Genomic DNA, 24,816 nt, shown 5'->3' with positions numbered 1-24,816 from the left:
TCCATCTCAATATCAACACCTTAACCTTACGAGAAAACACACATATACTAAATTATGTATATTTATAAGATCGAATTCATTTCATGTTCAAATTTATATCGATAAATGAAAATTTTAGTCTGGATAACATAAGTAAAGAGATAATCAAGATTTCTATGTTTATAACGAACATATATATTTACATCTCCAATTCAAGCAACATAGACCAAGTCCTGATGATTATAACAAACACCAGTTGTCTTGTCTGGTCTTTGCTATTTCTGATCTCCAAACACAGATATTACACCATTTGTCCATTGAACCCAAACCCTCGTCTCATCACTTCGTAGCCACCCACGTTATCCAACTATTTGCATGATCCATGCACCTTATAAAACTAATTTTCTTCTAATAATTCCCGAAAATCTCTTTTACTTTCACAGTAAACCTTTAAAAAACCGAAATTTACAAATCAAAACTCTGAACAAAATTACTTAAATGCTAAGAAAATGAGCCAACAACAACCGGAGAGGCCCCAAGAGCCAATCAATTACGGAGATATCTTCTCCGGAAAAGGCGAGCTTGCCGAGAAGACAGTGGCACCTAAAGATGTTGCCATGATGCAGAAGGCGGGGAACTCCGTGATTGGTCAAACCCAGAAGGGTGGTGTCGATGCATCTATGCAATTTGCAACGTCGAAGAATGAGAGTTCGGGATTGGTTGGCCGCGAAAGAGTCAGTGCTGATTCTGGTGTTTATATTAAAGAGACCGAGTCCCCTAGAAAACGTGTAATCTCGGAGTACTTTGGTAAAGAGGTAAGAGGAGCAATCTATAGAGAGAGCTCTAATTTAATATTTGTTACCGCTTTTTAATTATAGTTAATATATCAAAAAATTATTCTTATATTATAGAAATGTCTGTTTGAATTAGGTTGAGCTGAGCCTAAGTACTGAGTCTATACTTAGTACCAAGTATTAATTTATTTATGTTTGTCAAAATTCGATCTAATTCAACATATAAATTTTAAATTTTACTCAAATTTACTATAATATTTATATGACTAACTTAAATATGTTTACATCATCCATTTTTTAAAATTTAATTTATCTTTTTTTATTAATTTTTAAACATAAACAACATTAAAATATTTTTAATATTTTTTTATAATATTATATTTTTTATATGATATAAACTAGATAATATATAAAAAAATAATACTTTATAAATTAAAAAAAGAGCTCATTACATTTTATTTAATAATCTAATTTTTGTGTCCAACCCAATGTTTTTAAAATTAGACAAGTGATCAGGTCGGTTAGAATATTGATTTGTTGATCTGAGTCCGATTAATTTAATTAAAAATTCATTAAAAATTCATAAAAGAATTAAAAATCTCTAATTCACAAATATGATATTATTCTCAAGATCGATACCTAAATAATCTAAATGACGAATCTAATCTGATTCAAATATAATTCGTGGTATACTATTTCTAAGTCTAATACCTATGTCCAAACTCTCTTAAAGGTGGATTGGGTTTTCTAATTTAGAGGAATAATAATATATATTCAAACAATGATAATGCTCGACATGGATTTTCTTTTTAAAGATTGTAGGACGATATAGCCAAGGAGATTCATTCGCATCGGACACCGACTCGACGTCTGAACACTGTGGTGGAATCACGATTGGGGAAGCACTTGAAGCCACTGCTCTTACAGCAGGAAAAAAACCGGTGGAATGGAGTGATGCCGCTGCAATACAGGCGGCGGAAGTGAGAGCCACCGGTCGAACCTCCATAATGCCCGGTGGCGTTGCAGCGGCCGCTCAATCAGCTGCCACGCTTAATGCCAGGGCAACCAGAGATGAAGACAAGACCAAATTGGGTGCTATTCTTGCGGTAATTAAGTTTTACTAATAACTAAATTAACTAATTCGATTCGGCTAGATTAATCAGTTAATCATAAAAAATAATTTCACTAATTAGCAAAAAAAGATTTTGTTTAAAAGAAAATCCATCGAATTAATCGAAACAATTTTGGGTTTGTTATATGTTTTATAATTTCAGTTAATTTAATTAATAAAAATTCGATATAATTATTAATCAAATTGATTATGTAAACTGGTTTATTATAGAACGCGACAGCAAAGTTGCCGGCAGATAAGCCGGCAACACGGAAAGATGCAGAAGGGGTAATGGGTGCCGAGATGAGGAATGATCCTAACCTGACCACACATCCAGCCGGTGTTGCCGCCTCTGTGGCTGCTGCTGCGAGACTCAACCAGAGTCACAAATGAAAGTATAGCAAACACCAATGACTGTCATGCATGTCATATAATTTTGATATTTTTTTTCGATGAAAGGATATAATTTTGATGTTGGTATACGTGTAATTACAAGAACTTCACTGGCTTTGAATTGAGTTGGGTCAAGTCGAAATTGTTGATTAATTTTGTAATCATTTTCTTAAAATATATGTGAATAAACTGACTTGTGGAAATTGGAAACAATGAGGATGAAATTGTTGCAAAATTAAGTAATTTAAAAATTTTATTTATATAATGTGAAAATTAAATAAAGAATTATATAAATATTAAAAAATGTTAAATTGTTGATATTTAAAATTTTACTAAAATATATAATAGTAGTAAATTTTATATAGTAAATAAAGATAATTATATTTTTAAAAGATAAAAAAAATAGTAGGTGTAAACCAGTTTAGATTAACCATTTAAAAATATGAACGGATTTAGACAAAACTTAATGTTCATATTTCATGTCAAACTAGGCTTAGTAAATATGTATGATATTAATATCATGCATTGACCTGATCTGGACTCGATTTAGCCTAACCCATGAACACTTCTAAGCATATCTGATGGGAAGTAAATTTTGACAAAAAATACAAACAATATTAAATATTGAATTAAAATTTTCAAATAAAAAATGGTAAAAGGATTTATTTTTCAAATTTTAAGTACAAAGAAATGGTTCATATGTTAGTTAATACTTGAATTTAGTTTCAATGTGTTATCTAATACTTGAGTTCTTTGGGTTCGATTAATTACATATGTTTATTTTCTTTTACAAAAGTTAAAATCCAACAAAAAAAAATGACTCATTAAAACCATTTGAATTTTTAATACGTCACAAATATAAGTCACTTTTTATTTTTCTTTTTGTTAAAAAAAGGTTGATTTTGACATATATGCCAAAAAAAAGAGTTATTTAAGTTTTTATATTTTTTTATATTTAGGAAAATAAGTCGATTTTAAAGAGAGAAAGTGAAAATGTGCCTCATGTCACTTTTTTAAAAATTGTTTTTTTTTCATTTTGTGGTTGCTGAAAATTTGGATTTAAAGATTTATTTTTGTATGCATTTCAGATAGACATTGTTATAATTTTAAGGTATGTTTGAGTTTACGCTGGTATGCAATGGCCCTTAAAGACTTACAAATTTCATCTGTCGGGTGAGGATGGAGTCATCACCTGAGAAGCTGGATGGCATTGCAACTCAAGCTCTCAATTCATGGTGATTATACGATCAAAGGTTGAAGTGTAACTAAGGCTTAAAGTTTACAAATGTTTTGCTATCAAGGGATGAAGTACTCAAACCTCTAGTCGTTAGTGGTTTTGAGCAGACAAGATCAAGTTTTTCTAATCAAAAGAAGATGATATTTTATAAACTCCATGCAGAAATCTAAGATTGTAATGATAGGGAAAAACATAGGGGTCTTCCAATATAATCAAGTTATTCATTTTCTCCGACTCCACTAAGGGCGGTAAGCCTGTTACTATAACCTATGACAGACTTGGGGGTAAGAACACTTTCAGGAGAGAGGACTCATTGTGTGCTGCAGCAACAATTGTAGTTATTAATCATAGCAATCATTGTCGCCTCGAGTTGCGTTTCATCTTTTATCAATTGCTACAATAACTCCACCCCGCTGAAGTCTTGGTTGCCTCCAACTTTGTCACGGGTTATTGAAACAAGGTCATCACCTTTAATGGAGATGTAAAAAATGAGTAAGTCGATTATACCAGAAAGCCCTTGTGTTTTTCCTTATAAGTATGATCTTAAGCTTCTATATGAGATTTATAAAACATCATCTGCCTCTGATGAGGAGAAACTCAATCCTATGCTCACATAACCACTATTGACTGGGGCCCAAGTTATACTCAATCCCTTGACGGCAAAGCATTTGTAAACTTTAAGCCCTAGTTACATTTCAACCCGTGATCGTATAATCACCGTCAACTAGGGACCTTGAGTTGCAATGCGATCTCGGCTTCTAAGGTGTTAGCTCCATCCTCAAACGAATAAGCAGAATTGTCATTTAAAAAATTAAATTAAATATAATAAAATCGAAGAGATTAAGTTGAGAGAAAATTTTAAAACGAATTTGTAGAGAGAATATGATCAAGTGAATTGAGATATTGGGGTTTGAATGAAAAATAATGGAATTGAAAGGGGTTTATATAGGAAAAAATATGGCTGTTGAGAATTCATTCGTTGGAATTTAGCGGTTAGAGGGAAAGTGACCGTTGCCTCAAAACGCATCTTACCTGGTGCATTTTCACATTCTCTCTCTAAAAACGACCTATTTTTCTAAATAAAATTTTGATCCAGGTTTTAAAATTGTTAAATCTTTTTGTTACATTTACTGGTGTGATATTTTGAAATAGAAAAAATTTACTTAATAGTCATGTAATTAAAAAATAACGTTGTAATGAATCTTAATTTAACAAAAAAAAATTTATAAATAGTTAGAACTGAACTTTGAAATTTGGAAAGTAAAAATAAAAGTATAAAAATTAAATTTTAAGTTTTCAAAAAGTATAAAGACTTATCGCATATTTTAAATAAAATTTTAAGTTTTAATAAAAAAATAAACTAAAAATTTAAGATAAGGCTCATAAAATAAAACCGTCTCCAGTTTTCTGGCCACAAAGAATCTCTCCCTCTAATTTCAGCATCACTCAGATTTCTCTTCCTTCAATTCTAAAAAACAATAATAACATTAATCAAATCGCCCATTTTTCTCACAAATATCTCCAATGGCGGCAACTACATCATCTTTGCTTCAAACCGACCCTTTAAAGCTAAAACAATGTCTTCCTCTTCGTTTACACCTCCCTACCCCCCCTCGCTTCACTAAATTCACCGGGAACTTCACTTTTCAAAGCCAAGAATTTGCTAAGTTTAACCTCAGATGTTTCTTCTCCAAGAGAAACCATCTAACGCGCTCGAATTTCAATGCCAACCATTTTAATTTCACCCCAGATGATAAAACTAAAACCACATTTGAGATCATTGCTGAAACGGTTTTGAAAGCTTTAAAGGCCTTGAAAAGGCCTGTTATAGCCGCGGTTTTATTGGGTTTGTTGTTAATCTATGATCCTAATAGCACAGCATTAGCTGCTTCAGGTGGGAGGATGGGAGGGAAGTCTTTTTCTTCGAGGAGTTATTCAGTGCCTAGTAATGGAGGGTCGAGCTTTTCTTCGTATTCCGTTCCTTATTATGCGCCGGCTCCGTTTGGTGGCGGCGGTGGGTTTTATGCTGGGACTGCTGTTGGGGTCGGAGTTGGTGCTGGGTCGGGTTTTATGTTGATTATGATTGGGTTTTTTGCGTTTGTTTTGGTTTCCGGGTTTCTTTCGGATAGGTCCGAAAGTGGCGTGCTTACTGATATGGAAAGGACCAGTGTTCTTAAGCTTCAAGTGAGTGTTTCTTTTCTGTTGCGGGTTTATATATATATATATATACATATATCATAAATACAAGATTGATCAACATGTGGAAAATTAGGAATAGAAATTGCATAGCTTGGATGTGAAGCAACATATAGGAGTGTTGCTTTTATGTGGATTTTGGTTTGAGTCTTTAGATTCAGAAAATGCTAATTGAGCTTCTTCTTTGATTATATGAAGCTATGTTGTCGGATTTAAGTGTGAGCATGGTACAAAAATGTGTCCAACATGAATATGTTTTATTTTTTCTAAATTTTTTTTGTGTACTTGGTGGGTTGTATCTTGGTAGTCATGTTCATGTATGTGGACATGGGTATCGGATTCAAGTATTTCAAGAAAAATAAAGAGCTGGTGAAACATGTCATGGATTGGTTATCAACCGACACTGGCTAATTACGAATATTAGTCAAATGTGAATTTTGGGCGAGTCTTTAGACTTAGATTCTGCTAATATGAATTTCTTCTTTTATCAAGTTTGAGACTTGATTTTATGAGAATAATTAAGAAGATACGAGTTAGACAAGAAAATGAGATGGACATGAAGTTGTGCTGATTACCATCATAATTAGTGATTTATGGATTTGCAGTCTCACCATTTTTTTTGTTTCGCTTTTAGGTTGGGTTGTTGGGTACGGGACGATCTCTTCAAAGGGATCTGAATCGGATTGCTGAAGTTGCCGATACTTCTACAGCTGAGGGGCTAGGCTTTGTATTAACAGGTAATGCTCTCTAAAATTGGTTACAGATAAAGCATTTTAAGTTATATATGGGATTAACTGGTAGATGTTTTGCATGATACGCACATTATGAATGGCAACGAATGAAAATGCTCTTCCCTTGTGATCGTTGTAGCAATCAAATCCCTTGACACTTATCTCCCATCACCAATCCTTGTGTAACACAGACTTCAGTGTATGTGTCAGATACAACTAGTATTTGTCTCATAAGAGAAATGTTCAAATTTTTTCCTAAGGTTTTTCATTTATTTGAAGGATCTTTGGAAGAACATATCACCATAGCCAATGCCATGTGCGGATATACGTCAAACATTTGCATAAGTCATGGATACTTCAAGAAAAATAAAGAATCGAGTAACTTAGATCAACCCTAATCACAAAAGAAAGATAATAACTTAAGAGACAACGTATGAGCCTTATAGCTCTATAGCACAGGTATGATTGCTTCTTGTTCTGAAATCAGCTTAGAAAATAACAAATGTATGATATCTTATGAAATAATTGATGTACAATTACAAGCAATAAGAGTTATAGACTTTGTCCCCCCTTTAGTGACTTATTTAGATTGGGATGGACATTGATGCCATCCATTGCATTGCTTTCTTTTATTTTTCTGTAAGTGTGACCCTGTGATCCTTCTTCATTCTGTTTTTCTTTAGCAATACCTGTAGATTTATAAGGTAGTCTGGCAAGTTTATGTTCCACTATTTTCTTAAACATGCAAAGTCAGATGTCTGTTAGATTGATTATGTGTACCGAGGAAGTTTTTTAATGTGCCTTCGGTTTTTTGTAGAGACCTCGTTAGCTTTGCTTCACCATCCTGATTATTGCATCTCGGGTTATTCATATGTAAGTTTACCCTTTCTGAAAGGTTTAGTTTTGTCTCTTTCAGCGAATGACTGTAGCTTGCGACTACGCTTTTTCCGACCTTTTGATTCTAGGAAAAATGTTCAACGATAGTCACTTTACAATAGATATTAAGGTTTCTTTTTTGCTCGCGTATAATTCTCAACAAAATATAAGCTGTCATAGCTTCCTAGGCATTGAAAATTTATTTAGTTGGTAGGTTATAGGTTGAAACTCTTCAGCATGCTTTGTTAATTGGAATGTAAGAGTAGGGGTATACTCGGATTCATATCCGAGTGATAAATATGTCCTGGCAAAAAAAGAGAGTAGAATGTGTCTCACGTATATACCTTTACTAATTCAGAAGAAAAAAAAGAGAGAGAGAGAGAGAGAGAGAGAGATGGAGAGAATATGTTTGATTATCTAACAATATGGGATGATTATATGAGGTATATTCTACAGGTGGATGTGAAACGGAGCATGAACGAGGGTGAGAAACGCTTCAATCAACTCTCGATCGAAGAACGTGGTAAATTTGATGAGGAGACTCTAGTGAATGTGAGCAATATTAGAAGGCTAAGTACAACATTTCAGAAAGCTAGTGGATTTAACAACGAGTACATAGTGGTAAGGCCTCATTCCTTGTGTTAAAGCTACTGCAAACGTATTGGGTTGATGACATCATTTTGTTTCATGTGCTTACTTGGACTTGTAAGTGTTGAATATAGTATGTTTCGGGCACAGGCAACTTTTTCCAAGTTTCTTCTTTCATATATTTGGAGAATGATACCCCATACCCATGTCCAAATACGTGTCAAATGCTGGCATTTTAGGAGACCTAAAGAGTCGAGCAACATACAGTACAAAGAGACATAGATGGCTTCATTAGGAATACTAATTAGTTAGCACTGCAATTAAGGAATAAGGTACTTCGGCATTCATATTGTCTAGATTACAAACCTGTTATTCAAGATGCATAAACTACAGACCGAAAAACATATGAAAAGATCTTTCGGTTTTAAGTTTTTGGTAGAAGTAATTCAACTCACATCCGATTTCTATAATGTCAGATAACAATTTTGGTGGCTGCCGAAGGAGTGCATAAATTGCCCCTCATCAATGGAAGTGGTGACTTAGCAGTGGCCTTGCAAAAGCTTGCATCCATTCCAACAAGCAAAATACTGGTAAGAATCGATTTATCCATAAATAATTACGTGTAAATATTGTTTATATATTTAGTAGTGGATTAATGAGCTTAGCTCAAATCATAAGAAGTTCGAGTTTGTGCTTGACTTGAATCTCAAGGCTTGAAGTTGGATATGCTCTCAACCGAGTTTTACTTTTAAAACAAGCTTATTCGAGGTAAAACTGAATTTCTCAAGGTTGCACAGTAAGGCTTCAAGCATTAAGAGGGGTGTTCAAGGTTGGTTAACCGACCCGAAATATCATTAGCCGAATTAACTGACCCTTCAAAGATTTTTAACCTTTAACCGAACTGAAATTTTTTCAAAAAAATTAACCGAACTGAAATTTTTTCGGTTAATTCGGTCAGTTAATCGAATTAACCGAATTATTTGTATAAAATTATATGTTTTATTTTTATTTTTATTTTTAGAATTTTATTTTTATTTATTAAATTATTTGTAATTTTTATGATTGGGTTGGGTAATTGGGTTGGGTTAGGTACTTGGGTTAATATATATTAGATTGAGTATTTGGGTTTATATTGGATTGGGTTTGAGTCAATAGTGAGCTATTTGTATATTATAATTTTATTTATTAATTTTTTTGGTTAAACCGAAAAATTTGGTTAACTGACCGGTTTCGAACCGAATTAATCGTTAACTGAAAACTTAAAAAATTATTAACCGACCCCCGACCGAATTAATTCGGTTAACTGACCGATTAACTGAATTCGGTCGGTTAACTGAATTTTTTCGATTTTACTCAAATTTTGCACACCCCTCGAATTCATCTCACTGGAAAGTTTGTGCTCAACTAGACAATAACTGAGCCAAATTTGAGTTTCTTTCGAGTTTGGCGTTTGGCTCAAGTAACTTGTGAGCACAGATGTCTCAATTTCGATGTTGGAAATGCTGATATATCTTCAATTGTAATTCAGGCGGTCGAGGTCTTATGGACGCCCCAGAACGAGAATGGCACGTTATCGGAGCGGGAATTACTTGAAGACTACCCTCTCTTGAGGCCTCTTTAAAATTTAACAACCACATAGGTACTAATTAGTTGTTTGTAAATAATAATAAGAGGATTGGAAATTTAGCATAGGAAGGTTCTCTAATAAATTGATCTTGTTACCATATAAAGAGATTTATAGAGAGAGTATATATCAAAACAGGAGGATGTGGGTTCGAATGTGTTAAAACTCATTATATTTTTAAATGTTGGCGAGGGGACTATGAGTAGTTTTAAACATTATATCAAAAAATAGTATGTATGATAATAACATATAATGAGATTAAAGTTCAAAATTGAAGGTTAAATCAAGCAATCAAAATGAAACCTTTTTCTGTTTTTTCTGTCTTATCGCATCCATTTTCTTTGAATTCTATTTGAATATTGCTCGTGTATAAAATAGAAATTCGTTGATTTGATATATTTCCAAAGGAATTTTGTCTCATTTCATTTGAGTCCTTGAAAATAAATCCAAAAAATTAGTTAAGCTTTTTGACTTAAGCTTTTTGACATGGATGTATAAATTTATAAACTCAGTTTTAAATATAAAACCTAATTTTGAATTAATTAGAGGTCAATATTTTAATTATAATAATTGCCTAAACTATTTGAATTAAATTCCTAATTTGATTAAGACTTTAGGTTTTGTTAAGGAAGTAATTAACTATAAGAATGATTTATCATTATTTCTTATAAAATAAGATAATTATTAGGATTAATAAATGAAAAGGACCTCTCAATTCTGTCTTTGTTTGATTTAAGTACATGTGCTCATGGGTCGGGTTTGATTGGGCTCAACAAAGAATTTAAGCCTATTTGTTAGATTTGGGCTTAGTTTGGATAAAAATGTTATTGGGTTCGGCCTCTCTCTATTAATTTTTTGTATATAATTTTTTATAAAAATATAATACATTAAAAATACTAACAACAAAATAATAATAACATATTGTAAAATAGTAGCAAAATAGTAAAAAATAATAAAAAATAGTTTTCTTTACATATTCAGACGAAACTAAATTCGAGCCAAAAAGTCTTACTTAAGGTACGGGACATTTGCCGGGCACATCAATGGCAAAGATTTCTCAATTTCAATATATAAAACTGTCTAGAGTAAAGCAATCAATTCATTTGAGTGGATAAACTATATGAAAATTTCTTTTAATTTTTGCTCTTCAAAATTTTTATTATTTATAATAGGGGAAATGAAGGTGTGAAGCAAATTCGAGTTGATTCAATTTGATTAAAATTATTATTTTATAAATTAATTTTATTTAAAATTTAAATATTAATATGAGGGAAAAAAAAGATATTGAGATTGTCTGAGGCCATGTCCATTGTCCAATTTGAAGATCCCAATTGTGCCCTAAATTGAAATTTATACATTAATATTTTGACCTTTAAATTGTCAATTTTTTTAGGGATGAAAAGGTACAATAAAAATAAATAAATAAATAAATAAAAGCTGGGAAAGTGTTTGGAATTTTGGATGTGTAATGATAATCAGATTTCTTTAGAACAATGATGACAAATTCTCATTTACCCAAAAGGCATTAAAAAATTTCAGAATAATAATTTTCTTGTCTATAAAGATAACAAAAACAGTTTAATCATACCATGGATAATTCTTTTCTCCCAATAAAAGAAATATAAAATTCCAAACTATACAAGAACCCCACAAATTTGTATTTACTTCCTAAAGGTTGGGTTTAAAATTTAAGGTTTAGAGTTGAGATTTAAGGTTTAATGTTTCGAGTTTATGTTCGAGGTTCAGGGTTTTAGAGTTTAAGTTAAAAAATTATTAAAATTATATATCAATGAGATAAAAAAATTTATTGAAACGTCATTAAATAATTAAAAATTAATATGAGATGACGTGACGTCCTCATTTCATACAATCCTTTCTCTTATATATACAGATATTTACAAAGAATTTTTAAATTTTTTAATGAAATAATATCTATCAATTTAGATTAATTTGACTAAGATTCTTTATTTAAATTTAAATATAAAATACATATATATGTGTTCTTTTATGTGCTATATTTTTTAGACCAAGTCCAAAATTTCTTTCGAACAATCATAATTTTTTAGAAATTTATGATTTTATTAATTTATAATTTTTAAAAAATTATATAATAATTTTATTATTTTTGAGAGGCCTCTATATACCGTAGTTTTTAATTTTTTTTATATTATGCATGTCCGTTTTACGGTTCATATTTAGAGTCAGTGACTATCACTTTTAACAATGTAGTCTTCAAAGTTCAAATCTACATTCTCCAATTGAAAATGTAATATACCTTACTATTACACCCAATTAGTTATCAGTATTATCATTTTTAATTATATTTTAATATTTTTTAAATGATAAAATTAATTTATCATATTTAAAAGGAATGATATTCCAAGGAAATCTAACACCACCCAAAAGTAACTCTATACCAAATTTCATATTTGGTAAAGCCTTAGAATATTTAAAAGCATCAAAGCATTGCTTCTAATAAATGACAAAAATTAATGAACCAAAATTGACTTAGAAATGGTACAAAACAAAAGAAAAGAGGTGTAGGAGCAAGATTGAATGATGACAATTTCTTACATAATATATATGGACATGATGAAAAAGGGTGTCAAATGGCAAAGGCTAGGTAGGCAAAGCTACTAAAATTATCTTGTTTGCACCTTTTCTATTCTTTTTGTCCCCCATCAATTTCTTTGCATTCCATTTTCATTATGCCCACTCTCTATCTTTCTTTTTTTTCTACCCCTAAAATTTAAAAGTAAAAACAAAAAAAAAATGGAATTTCTTATATGAATGTCAATGTACTTAAAAAAAAGTAATGTAGTTGAAATTGGGTTCGATCTGTCAATTAAATTAATTAATTGAGTTTAATTGGTCCATTATATTATATGAAATTAATCATAACATTTTCCCAACTTATAAATAAGAGGATAATATATTTTTATCATGCTGCATTGGTAAAATCAAATTAAGACTCAATCAACGAAATTATTTTTATTTTTATTATGTTATTTTAAAGGGAAAAAAACAGGTAGGTTAGAAATATTAGAAAAACAAATTAATATTTGTTTGAAAAAGTATGAATTTCATTTATGCTTTTGAAAATAAATTCATAATCAACAACAAGACAAGACACCCTTAAATCTCAAGCCTTATAAGTATCAAATACTTGATCAAGTGAATGATTATTATTGAGGGTTCATAAAGTGAGTTTGTTAAAAGCTCAAGTTTTTGAAAAGGTGATAAATTTATGAAATGGAAGTGCCTCGTTGAGTGTGGGAGAAGATTAAATATGTATGTTACGTATGATTAAACTTAAACTCATGTCTTATAAAATATAAGATATTTATGAGTTGGGGTAAAAATTAGAAAAAAAAATTGGGGCAGAATTAAATTATATAGTTTTATAATAATTGAAATGAATTGTACAATTTTAATAGTTTATATCTTTATAATATTTTAAAATATTAAATCAAAATTTTATCCTTCTTTTAGGCTAAAGTGTAATTTTTTATCATATACTAATTTACAAATTTATAAATTTTAAATAGCCAAAAGTAAAAAATTTTTATTTTAGGAGAACCGAGGCACTTGCCAACTCCCTATCTAAGGGTGCATGAGAAAATTCGACCAAGATAGTGGCATCATTAGAGGAGTGTAAGTAGGGGTCTTGCCCCTTAATCCCCTAAAATAAAAATTTTGTGTTTTAACCCTTTAAAATTTAAAAAAAATTAATAAATGATAAATTTGTATTTTAGTGCTCTAAATTAATAAAAATGTGTTTCAATCTTTCTAAAATTATATATAAAAAAAGTACATTTTAGCTCATAAAATTTTTAATTTAATTTTACTTTTTTTTAAAAAAAATTCTAACTTCAACAATTATACATTTTAATGAATTAAAAATCCTAAAAATCAAACTTAGAAATCATGATGCCAATAAAAACCAACAAAATCAATCATATCTTTTAATTTCAATAGAATGGTTATGTTATAAATATTAGAAAATTAATCATTTTTTTTTCTATTTCAATGGTAAAATCACAATTTTTTTTATTAAAATATGGTAAAAAAGTTGGCATTTGATATAATAGGCATTTCTTGATCATGCTTTTAATGGAACCTAAAAATAAGGATTAAACATTTTTAAAGATTTCAATATTATAAAATAAAGAGAAATGAAAAGAATAAAGAACAAAGGAAATATGAAAATAATAGAAAATGTATTTTATTGATAAAAAAGGATTATTACAATGTTTTATCAGAGTTTCCATTTATAGGCATAAGAAGTATAAAAGAAGTAAAGATTTAATTCTAATAACAATTAGAATTTAAAGTACATTAAAACTTTATCTTAATCATGATGGACATCCACTTAATAAGATATTCATAACCAGCTATATATAATTATCAATAAAAAGAAAATTATTATTATGTTATTTCTTTTGTTTGAAATAATAAATTAGGTTATTTAATAATTGAGTTATTATAGATAAGGTTGAGCGAAGTTTGGGCCAAGCACATGCATTGTATTAAAATTGTATATGTTTGTCCAGACTTGGTCCAACTTAAAATATCAATCTTAATTTTTACCCAAAAACTCACTCATATATTTAAGCGATCAATCTAATTTTTTTAGACCTGTTCATTTTTTAAAAATACATATTACTTTTTTATTTAACATTTAGTAATTATATATATTCTATTTTTTTAAACCTTTAAACATAAACAAATTAAAGAAAAAAAGACAAAATATCATATATTTTAATATTTGCATTATAGAATTATATATTAAATTTTACATTATCTAAATTACAGAAATTTAATATTTTTATTTAAATATCGAATAATCTTTTAAATTTAAACACTTAATATGATCTTTAAACAGATCTATTAAACAAATATAAATTCGAACCGATATAAATTTTCAACATTAAATATATTTATATTTTCAGGTCCCAATCCAATAAAGGGAATAAAAAAACAAACTTAGGCTTCAAGTTTTATAAGTGTCAAATCCTTAACCATATTAAAAGATTAAACATTTTATTTATAAGTACTTTAGTACTATAATGATTCATTATTACATTAAATAAAATGATTAAATTATAAATCAGAGAGAACAAATTTTGATTAATCAATCACAATCACAATGTATTTGATGTACCATGATTTATTTTATTAATGTAAATTAGTGTAAGGATTAACTTTTTTTTTTTTTGGCCCGATGATTGCGGCTACATGTGTCGGTCTTAATCATGGCAAATGTAATAATAATTAATAAAAAAAGGACTAAAGTCTAAATAAATTAAAATAATATTAATTATATAAAGGTCCTGGTTTGGGTTCAGAATGGAATCCCATGCTTCATGAAATTATTGCACATATGGTCCTCTTGCCTTTGTTCGAGACGAGTTTTTTAATTTTACAAATTAATTAATAAATTATTAGATGGTTTATTTTTTTAATTTCTACAAATACATTTAAAAGACATGTAGCAAAATGGGTTAAAATTTTCCACCGTGACTATATCAAAGAATTATTTTTGAAAAAATATATGCTAGCCAAAAATTAACTTGTTTTAACTATTTATAAATATAATTAGACTTAAACGAAATGCAAAATTCATATTTTAAGTCAAATCGAGTATAAGAAAATATAAAATATTCTAATATTATAAATAGATTCAATTTGTACCAAATACAACTTGACCTTTGAACATCTCTCGGTGACATCAAATTCAATATATGCAAACACCAATTATCCAAATTATGAATGACTATATATAGTGCGGCTTCAAATACTTATAGAGATTCGATTTATCTTTTACAAAATTAGATAATATTTGAATATTTAAATTAATTTTTAATTAAAATATACCTAACCCCTAAAATTTATTTCAACACTAATAATAAAAAAATAAATACAAAATTTAAAATTTTAGAAAAATACAAATATCAAATCTATTATTATCCAAATCCTAAAAATTGAAACGCGTCGGGTTTTAAAGACCCGATAAGGCGGAAGTAAACAAAAAGGTTGGACCCGACGGGCTGTAACGCACGCCAACTAAACATGGACAGCTGCACGTGAATTCCACGTCTTTATTCTCCTTAAAAACCTTTTAATTTTAAATTTTAATTTTAAAAAAGATCTTAAACATTTTCTCACACGCCATAATTGCACGTGAACAACACTTTCCTTTTTTTTTCCTTAATAATTAAAAAAAAATCTTTCTTTCCTTTTCAATTTGATATTTACCTTAATCATCAATAAAATATCCTTTAGTGATTTTTTTAAAAAAATTCTAGTAATAAAAAAAATAATTATGAGAAAAAAAGGAAATTTTATTTAAAAAATATCAACTTAAGTGACTTTTTTAAAGAAATTAATAAACTAAATTTTATATGATAATTTTTTTCCTTAAATGTAAAAAAATAAATTGATAATTTTATAGTAATATTTTTCATTAAATGTGGTAATTAATAGTTAATAATTGACTTTCGGTGCATTGAAAATTGATGTTTACTTTTATGTGATGATGTCGAAAAGGGTCTTATTTAATTATTTTATTTGCTAATTTATTTTTTATATAATTATTTGCTTTTTTTTAGATTTTTTATTTAATTTTAAGTATATTTTTAAAAAGATTATTACGTTAGCACTTAATTAATTTTTTTAAAAATAATTTATATATATTTGAAAGTAAATTTAAGATATTTAAATTTTTTTATTTATTTTGAGATAATTTGACAAATAATACAAGTTCGAAGATTAAAAAAGTCGAAAAATTAAATAGAACTAAAATAACTTTTTTATAAAGTTAAAAGACCAAATAAATTATTATACTTTTTATTTTTTTAAAATGATATTGATAATTCAGATTGAATCAGATTCGTTAATAAAAAAATATATTCAAAGCCTAATTTATAAAGATCTAAAAGATAACATAAAACATTGTCATACCTATTAACCGGAATTATTATAAATAGACATAATATATTTTATCGGAATCTCAACTTTAAAAATTAAATTAAAAAAATTATCAATTATTAAAAATAAAAAAGAATTTAAAAATTAAAATAAAAAATTTAAATTAAATTTGATCTCAATTAATATTAAAATTATTATCCATATAAAAAAAAGTAAATTTAAGTGTGCTGAATTTTTTTTTCCTATATTAATTTTACCAAAAAAAGGACCCGACAGTTAATGTTATATGTCTTTATTATATTCCCACTGTCCAATGAAACTTGAAAAATTAGCCTCACAGCAATAACATGGCTAGCTCCCAAATCCCATCAATTTTTATGCTTAAAATTTGGGTATTCACTATAACATGTGACCATGTCAGCTAAAGCAAAAAAACCTTACAATCACAGAAAGTGGCTAAGCCTATAAAGACAGATTCTTTTTCTATTTTATTCATTTTTTTCAATTTCTTTTGGCTTTACTTTCTTTTGTCATTCAACCGCAATCCTCAAAATCCAGCCTTTTTCCAGCAATTACTCAATTTCTAAAATCCTTCTAATTTCCCTTTTTTTTAAATTTCTTTTTTCAAGCTGTCATTGTCTATAGAGGTAAAGTTCATTTCTTTAGGAAAAAAAATTAATAGAATTTTGCAAATTGATATATTGTATGATTGATAATGATAACAGTATAGCAGAGGAATTTACAGTGAAGGAACTCTGCTTTTTTTTTTTTTGTCTACTTGTCTCTCCTTATTGAAAGCTTCTACTTTACTTAAATTTGTCTTTAAATTTTGAAGCTGTAGACATTTTCCATTGATGAGTATTTGAGTTTTCTTGCAAAAAAGAAAAAAAAAATGCAGTGCCCCATATCAAAATCAAGCCTTGACAATCAGTTTTGAGATTCAAGACAGTTTTTCTTTTATCAATTTAAAGGTAAGAGATTTAGGACCCATTTAGTTTCTGTTACTTTTTGCTGTTTTTAATGTTTCAAAGTCTCAGTTTTTTAAGATTGTGCGGTTTTTTTTAGGGTTGCAAAAATGAGGGATTTCCCATCATGTTTTGGTGAAAATGGGGTTCAAGTAGCTGATTCATCATCATCAAACACAAGTAAAAATGGACAAAACATAGTTCTTTGTGTTTATCAATGTCAAATCTTAGGTAGATCGTGTTTAATAACTGTGACTTGGAACAAGAGTTTAATGGGACAAGGCTTAAGTGTTGGTATTGATGATTCTACAAATCAATGTCTTTGTAAAGTTGATATAAAGCCATGGTTATTCTCTAAAAGAAAAGGGTCTAAGTCTTTAGAAGCATATTTTTGTAAATTAGACATATTTTGGGACCTTTCGACGGCGAAATTCAGTTCCGGACCGGAACCATCGCAAGGGTTTTATGTTTGTGTTGTTGCTAATAAACAAATGGTATTGCTTCTTGGTGACATGAAAAAAGAAGCTTATAAAAAGACTAATGCTAGTCCCGTTCCTTTGGATGCCCTCTTCGTGGCCAAAAAGGAACATGTTTTCGGCAAAAGGGTGTTCGGTACTAAGGCACAGTTTTGCAATACCGGTCGGATTCACGATCTTGTGATTGAATGCGACACGATCGGGGTAAACGATCCGTGTCTTGTGATTCGTGTGGACGGCAAGAGTTTGATGCAAGTGAAGCGGCTACGATGGAAGTTTCGAGGGAATTATACTATTTTGGTTGATGGGATGGCTGTTGAAGTTTATTGGGATGTTCATAATTGGCTCTTCGGATCATCGGTCGGGAATGCCGTTTTTATGTTCAAGGCATTGCCTTCATCGGAGGAGAAGTTGTGGATTAGCCAACCGATCACTAATCCGAGTACGTTGCAATGGTCTTTCTCACAACGGTTTCAAGATTCGAAGACACGAAATCTCGGCTTTTCATTGGTTTTGTATGCTTGGAAGAATGAGTAGAAAAACAGATTATAGATTCGTCTTCAACTCTCTCAAAAGTGCTAACATAAAAAAACTTTTCTTGAGTGGTGATGTTTATATACACTTGTGATCAAAGTTCGATTGATTCGATTGAAAAATCGAACCATTTGTTTTTCTTTTCCGTGTTCTTAGTCTGCTGTATATCCTTGATACATTAGTTTAATTATCAATATTTGTTATACGAATTGAAATTCTTCAATGGGTAGTTGTTCAAATCTTCTTACAGCTGCAGTTCGAGCTGGTTTTGCGGACGACAAGTTATTGACTAGCAGAGCTGAAATCTCCTCAAAGCATTAATGCATTAGCGGTATGTGTCTAACTGCAAGTATGCCTTAGTTGAAGTCAACATGAATCGGTTTAGTTCATTGGAAACTACATTACTCTGATTCTTTAGTTTTCTTGAAGTATCCGTGTTTTGATTCTTATCTAGACATTGTTATGGGGATATGATCCTACAAGGACTCTCTAAATGCATAGAAAAACTTGAAAAGAGAAAAACGAACAATACCCTTATTTGACACTTACATTACACCCGAGTTTGAGTAGCATAGGTTCTTAGGAAACTTGTGATTCAGACTAATGCGCAGAATATCTTGAGGTCAACCGTCGAAACTCAGAATGATTGTATCCTGATGTAGGGCTGAAGAGGATGGTCTAGTCCAAGATACGGATGCTGGCTTTTCCTAAGCCGTGGGAAGTGTTTAGTTTCATGACTTCTTGTTCACGGAATTATCGGATTGAGGTGGTATTCAACAACCAATAAAGGTAAGTCACTTTTGACATGAACTGGGACACCATTCAGTATCTGCAACACTTTCTTGATAGATTGCAGAGTGTGATAGGAAATTCAGCTTGTTTTTCACACCATGAAAGCTTTAAACTTTCAGAACTGCTTTACGGAGTTTAATCTTCCATTGAACTCAGTGAAGCATAATAACAAATGGATTTAAATTTCTCAGTTGATTTATATCCGTAGAACTAGGAAACGAAGGCGATATGTTCAACTTTATCCATCACCATATTCAAATGTTCAATTTTTGGAACTCATCTTCTGCCTGCCTGTAGCAAGAACTTGGGGCTTATTGAAGTCTTGGATATGAGCGGATTAAGGTTTAGGATTAGCGATGCGATGATGTTTGATCCTTGCGAGAGAATCAAACAAAGTTTCTTTTATGCGATGATTGTTTGTTTTTGTTTCGTTTTCGAGTTTTGTTCATATATAGCCTCTCTTCACAACCCTAAAAGTCGATTCTTAATACATTTAAGATATTTTTGAGTTTTATCTGGATTTAATGTATCCCAGAACCCTAAATATCATTGTTGAATTAATTCCTAATCTCAATCCTAGAGAATGACTTGAACATTCTAACTGTGAACTTCATAATTTATGGGTAGCTTGGCAATGAACTTTTTGTAGGGAAGAAAAAAGGGGGACAAATGCACATTTTATGCATCCAAGTGCAAACCTACCATCTAAACTTATCTGGACTCAAAAAAATTAAATCGGAAATTATTCGAACTTGAAATGATTCAAACAAACAATACAAAATGATATCAACCTAAATTGACATAATGATCTAAGTTGAAAAGCTTGAGCTTTAAACTCGAATAGTACAAATCCATAATTTGAACTCAAAATTGATTTGACCTATCCAATTAACATGTGCAAATAAGTTCATATGAACAAATCTTGATTTCAAAAAAAATTCATACCTTTTGGTGAAAATAATTTTTTTAAAGGTTAAGACTTTAAGAATTTTTAGATCTTAAGTTGAAGTAGAATTTTATGTAAATGAATGGATTCTTTTTCAAATTAGAGACGGCAAAATTCAAATTGCCCAATAGATTCCCAATTGATTCATTCCAAACGGAGTAGGTTTATTTTTATGAAAAGTGGATGCGAGATGGATGTCTACTCTAGATTTATTTTGGTTATAGTTAGCTTCAATTAATCGTTGAATTAGTTATTCAATTTAGTGTTTATAATAATTGATTTTGATCGGAACTGGTGATGTAGTTGTAACTTAAAAAAGAAAACATCTTCAAAGGCTTTAATTTTATTTATCAATACTTTTAAGAGAGATCAATTGGATTTTAACAAAACTCGATCTCTTGGTCGATTAAACACAATTAGAGTAAGAAAAATATTTGTGTTCAAATCTTTAGTTAACACTAATATAAAGTTCAATATTTAAATAATCGGCTACTATCATTGGCTTAGATAAATTAAAAGTGGACAAACATAACTCTGTTAATATAAATTTGTTTCGATCAATGAGCAAATCTATTTTTCATAAATGAAATAGTGTCTTTCATTCCTAAGGAATTGAAAAATGACACATGTTGGTTAATATTATAGAAACAATCAATCATACAGAAATTAAAAGAAAGAAAGAAAGAAAAAGGAAAAAATCTTCTATTGGTACATATACTGTGCCTCAAATTTTGGTTTGCTAAAGAAAATAAACTTAAAAGAATAAGCATTCAAAGAATCAGAGTGAAATCTTTGAAGTTTATTTCATTTAGTTCATCTAATCATCGTTAACGTGCCGTATCCATTCGATCTAAAATTCAAATCTCAACATCTGACAAACCTCTTCTATTATCTCTGAACCCACAACCTCGAACTTTTTCCTTGAAGCCAAATGTCAACACCTAATGTGACAAACCAATTTGTTAAATGCTGCCATCAACTTTCCTATTGTGTGTGTATTTTCATTTAATTTGCCTCTGCATCCCACACTATCAATATGATTGCATCACGGCACATGCTACAGCTTGTGCCCAATGCCTTAGATTGGTCTTAACTTGTTGAGGATTATCTCCTGAAAAAAATGGAAAATTTATTAATACGGGTACGTATATAACACGAGTACATTCATTTCTATGTTATTCAAGCTAGAGTGTTAGATATTGGATACATATATAACACGAGCACATTCATTTCTTTCATGTATTTGAGGGTTTATATTCTCGTAATTATGTTCAAATATGCGTAAGTTTAAGTGCTTCAAGAAGAATGAAAAGACCGAATTACTCAATTATCAGTATCCAACATGCCAAATAATTGATTATAATTGCATTTTATTTAAGAAAAACTTATTTTATGTCACCTAGATCCTAATGTTTGAATGGATATTTCTAGAAAAATGAAAGTTAGATACCAAACATGTAAAACCTATATAACTCATGCACGATTATTATACATATATATATATATATGTATCTAACACGAATACCATTAAAATTAAGGTTCTTGTAGAATCGTTAGTTATGATCTATATTCAAATATGAATCGAATATTTCTTCTAACACAATGGCATTGAGACATTACCTGGGTTGCAAATTTTCCAATCCAATACACTTCTAGGGCTTTCGAACTCATTGCATGACGGCGTAAAGGCTGGACCTCCGCCATGAGGGCTCGAAACCGGACTTGACGATACCTGACGATTTACAGCAAAATAAAGATCTAAAGCCGGCAATGTTTGGCATAATTTTTGCCCTTGTTCTTCTTCAAATCCGAACCCTAGCTCGATGGACCCTTTAAGTTCATGCAGATCTTCATCTGTCAACTTTTTACCATCGGTTACATCAATCCCCTTTCTTTCCCTCTGTTGTTGCTTAAGCATTTGTTGTCTACGTCGCTCCCACGCGATGTCCCTTGACGCCTCGCACATCGATAATTGCCTCGACAAAGGCCGGTCGCTTTTCAACGATTTGGATGCTTTCAATGCCATGCGTCGCAATTCGTCTGGCTCCGATCCGCATGACGAAAACGTAATTGCTTTCCTTAATCTCATCTCTTCTTTCTTCGCCATTTCAACAGCAATCCTAAAAACCGTGACGGTATCAACAATGGTGGCAGCGGAAAGCTGAAGCAATGACGGAGGAAAATAAAATTGGGCTGTGTCAGGGATTAGGTTATGGATTACAAGGTGTTTATCTATTTTTAGGTCAATATTTTGTGTTTTTTTATAAAAAAATTAAGAAATTATGAAAAAAAATTTAAATAGCATGGCCTGCTAGAAGGTGAAAATGATTGAGAGAGCTTTAATTGTGAAATAAAGGATTGGCTTTTGTTTAGGGGATTTAATACCATACATTTATAACTGTCACTTGGAAATCCCTCTAAATATTTTATGTATTTTTAGTGTCGGAAATTGTCGGGTTTTGGTTTGTTGCCAATGTCTTTTCTTCTACCATTTTGTTTACCAACATAATAGTTGTTACAAATTACTGTTATAATTGTGTTTTTACTCACATTTTGGTCATTACGGTTGGGTCGGTTCGGTTAACACCCGAACCGAATTACTCAAAATATAAATTCTTTTTACCATTAATCGAACTGAGATATTTCGATTAACCGAATTAATCAAAATTTATATGTTTTTTTATCTTTTGGTTAAAATAAATATAAAACATAATAAGAAAACACATTGCTAATATTCATTTGCTTTTATTCAATAGTTTAAAAAACTTTGAATGAAGGTGAAAATAACAAATAACACATTAAATACACTACGTAAGTGTTGTAAACAACAAATATTCCAGTTAATTATCCGGTTTCGAACTAAATTAGCCGATAATTGAAATTCTAAAAAATCATTAATCGACATTTGACTAAACTAAATTCGGTTACCGACCAATTAACCGAATTAAATCAATTGAATCGGTTTAAGGGATTTAACACCATACAGTTATAACTGTTGCTTGGAAACCCTCAAACTATTTTATTTATTGTTAGTGTCGGAAATGGTCGGGTATTGGTTTAAATTGTGGTTGCCAATGGGTTTCTAGCTACTACCATTTTGTTTATCTCCATAACAATTGTGACAAATTACTGTGGTAATTTGTGTTTTTACTCACTTTTTGTTGATGTAATTAGGGAGGCGAATATCAATCAAACAAAACTAGAACCCTAACTTAACGTTAAATCTGATTGCATTTTGCTTTTTTCTGTATTGTTCAACTAGTGTGATGTTAACCATATGAAAGGTTAACCCGATTGATTTATATAATCATTTATTAAAATGTAATGTTTAAATCTTAATATTAAAATTGTAAGATATCAATTTTTTTTATTAATTTAGTTTAAAGTTGTCCATGGGTCGGGCTAAGTAAAAGATTTACGCTCGACCTCAGCCTAACCTAAAAATGTGCATAAATTTTAGGCCAAGCCTGGCTCAGATAAAATTGTTAAAATCCAAACTCAGCCCAGCCTAACTTGCTCATATTAAAATTTTTTATATAAAAATAAATTTTAAAAATTATAATACATCAAATACACAAAAAAATATTAAAATAAATGTTTCCCAACAAATAAAATTTTTTAAAAAAATATTTAATAACACTAATATAACTGCAATTTAGCAACCAAATACCTCTAAAATAATAGCAAAATTAATAATAAAATAAGAGTTGTATAATATCCAAACAATAATAACAAAATAATAATATAATAGACAAAACAATGAAAAAGCCGCAGCAGCAATTTTTTTCTTTTTTTTTTTTGCAAATTCAAGCTGGACTCAGGCCAAAAAAGGCTTACCCGAGGCTCGGTCTATTTAAAAAACAGGTCTTATTTTTTGTCCAAATCTATTTTTCAAATATATATTTTTACTCAAACCCTACTACTTTTCAAATAGACCTTCAAGCCTAATCCATAAATAAGTCTAATTTAATCCTCAATTTACATATTAAATATACATTCGTACTTAATTTAGAGCATATTAAAAAAAACATAAGAAGGCATTTAATAGCCAAGCTAACAAAAGGACATGATCTAAACTATAATAATTTTTTGAGGACTTGATTTGAGCATAATTTGAGGAGTTTAAAGGATATTAAACTTATTATTAATAACAAATTCAATAACCATATTAGACTCCGACTATATCTAAAGTCGAGTTGGGTTGAACTAAATTAAGGATAAATTATATTATTTTTTTCATTTACCAAACTTAAAACTTAATATATTATTTAAAAGACAATAAACTCCTTATTACTCGATTTATTATCCGCTAATATTTTTTACATATTTAAATTTTAAAATTAGAATTTGTCAACATGTTGAAATATGATTTTTCAATTAAAAAGTTTTTTTTTTTAAATAATCTCATGTCTACAATCTTAAAAAATTCATAAATCTAATCATGCTATATAAAATTAAATCATTAAAAGTATGAGTAAACTATACTATTAGTCACTAAATTATAAGTAAATTTTTGTTTTAGTCACTTGATTAAAAAAAAGTTACAATTTGATCACTATTGCTTGCACTAATCAAAGCCTAGCTCTCTTTTCCCTTTTCTTATACAAATCAATTTTTATTATAAAATTTGGATGTCACAAATTT

The 24,816-nt window shown here is 29.7% G+C and overlaps 4 protein-coding genes across 6 annotated transcripts; 3 read left to right on the top strand and 1 right to left on the bottom strand.

The window, feature by feature from the left end:
* The first annotated feature begins 402 nt into the window (after positions 1-402).
* Positions 403-2,533, top strand: LOC107904295 (late embryogenesis abundant protein 47). The gene is made up of 3 exons (XM_016830619.2): positions 403-794; positions 1,589-1,879; positions 2,116-2,533. The coding sequence occupies exons 1-3, from the start codon at positions 489-491 to the stop codon at positions 2,275-2,277; spliced, it is 759 nt and encodes a 252-aa protein (XP_016686108.1). The 5' UTR covers positions 403-488; the 3' UTR covers positions 2,278-2,533.
* Positions 2,534-4,853: 2,320 nt separating this feature from the next.
* On the top strand, positions 4,854-9,812 carry LOC107963013 (uncharacterized). 2 transcript variants are annotated; one of them, XM_016899615.2, is made up of 6 exons: positions 4,854-5,698; positions 6,345-6,447; positions 7,259-7,314; positions 7,774-7,938; positions 8,382-8,495; positions 9,434-9,812. In XM_016899615.2, exons 1-6 carry the CDS (start codon positions 5,039-5,041, stop codon positions 9,524-9,526), a joined length of 1,191 nt encoding a protein of 396 aa, XP_016755104.1. In that variant the 5' UTR covers positions 4,854-5,038; the 3' UTR covers positions 9,527-9,812. The 2 variants fall into 2 exon arrangements, 1 of the variants encoding a protein (XP_016755104.1); XR_005904597.1 differs by lacking the exon at positions 9,434-9,812 and adding an exon at positions 8,056-8,237 and having other exon boundaries at positions 4,910-5,698; positions 8,382-8,496.
* Positions 9,813-16,841: 7,029 nt separating this feature from the next.
* Positions 16,842-19,738, top strand: LOC107963004 (uncharacterized). 2 transcript variants are annotated; one of them, XM_041080109.1, is made up of 4 exons: positions 16,842-17,430; positions 17,525-18,765; positions 19,097-19,223; positions 19,418-19,738. In XM_041080109.1, the coding sequence occupies exon 2, from the start codon at positions 17,535-17,537 to the stop codon at positions 18,435-18,437; it is 903 nt and encodes a 300-aa protein (XP_040936043.1). In that variant the 5' UTR covers positions 16,842-17,430; positions 17,525-17,534; the 3' UTR covers positions 18,438-18,765; positions 19,097-19,223; positions 19,418-19,738. The 2 variants fall into 2 exon arrangements, with proteins under 2 accessions (XP_040936043.1, XP_016755097.2); XM_016899608.2 differs by having other exon boundaries at positions 19,097-19,738.
* A 1,410-nt stretch (positions 19,739-21,148) lies between these two features.
* On the bottom strand, positions 21,149-22,687 carry LOC107963001 (uncharacterized). The gene is made up of 2 exons (XM_016899605.2): positions 21,793-22,687; positions 21,149-21,283 (listed from the first exon to the last, which is right to left on the bottom strand). Exons 1-2 carry the CDS (start codon positions 22,277-22,279, stop codon positions 21,204-21,206), a joined length of 567 nt encoding a protein of 188 aa, XP_016755094.1. The 5' UTR covers positions 22,280-22,687; the 3' UTR covers positions 21,149-21,203.
* Positions 22,688-24,816: the final 2,129 nt, after the last annotated feature.

Source organism: Gossypium hirsutum, chromosome A11, assembly GCF_007990345.1.
Source record: "Gossypium hirsutum isolate 1008001.06 chromosome A11, Gossypium_hirsutum_v2.1, whole genome shotgun sequence".
Classification (NCBI taxonomy): Eukaryota; Viridiplantae; Streptophyta; class Magnoliopsida; order Malvales; family Malvaceae; genus Gossypium; species Gossypium hirsutum.
This window is presented reverse-complemented; position numbering and strand designations above follow the sequence as displayed.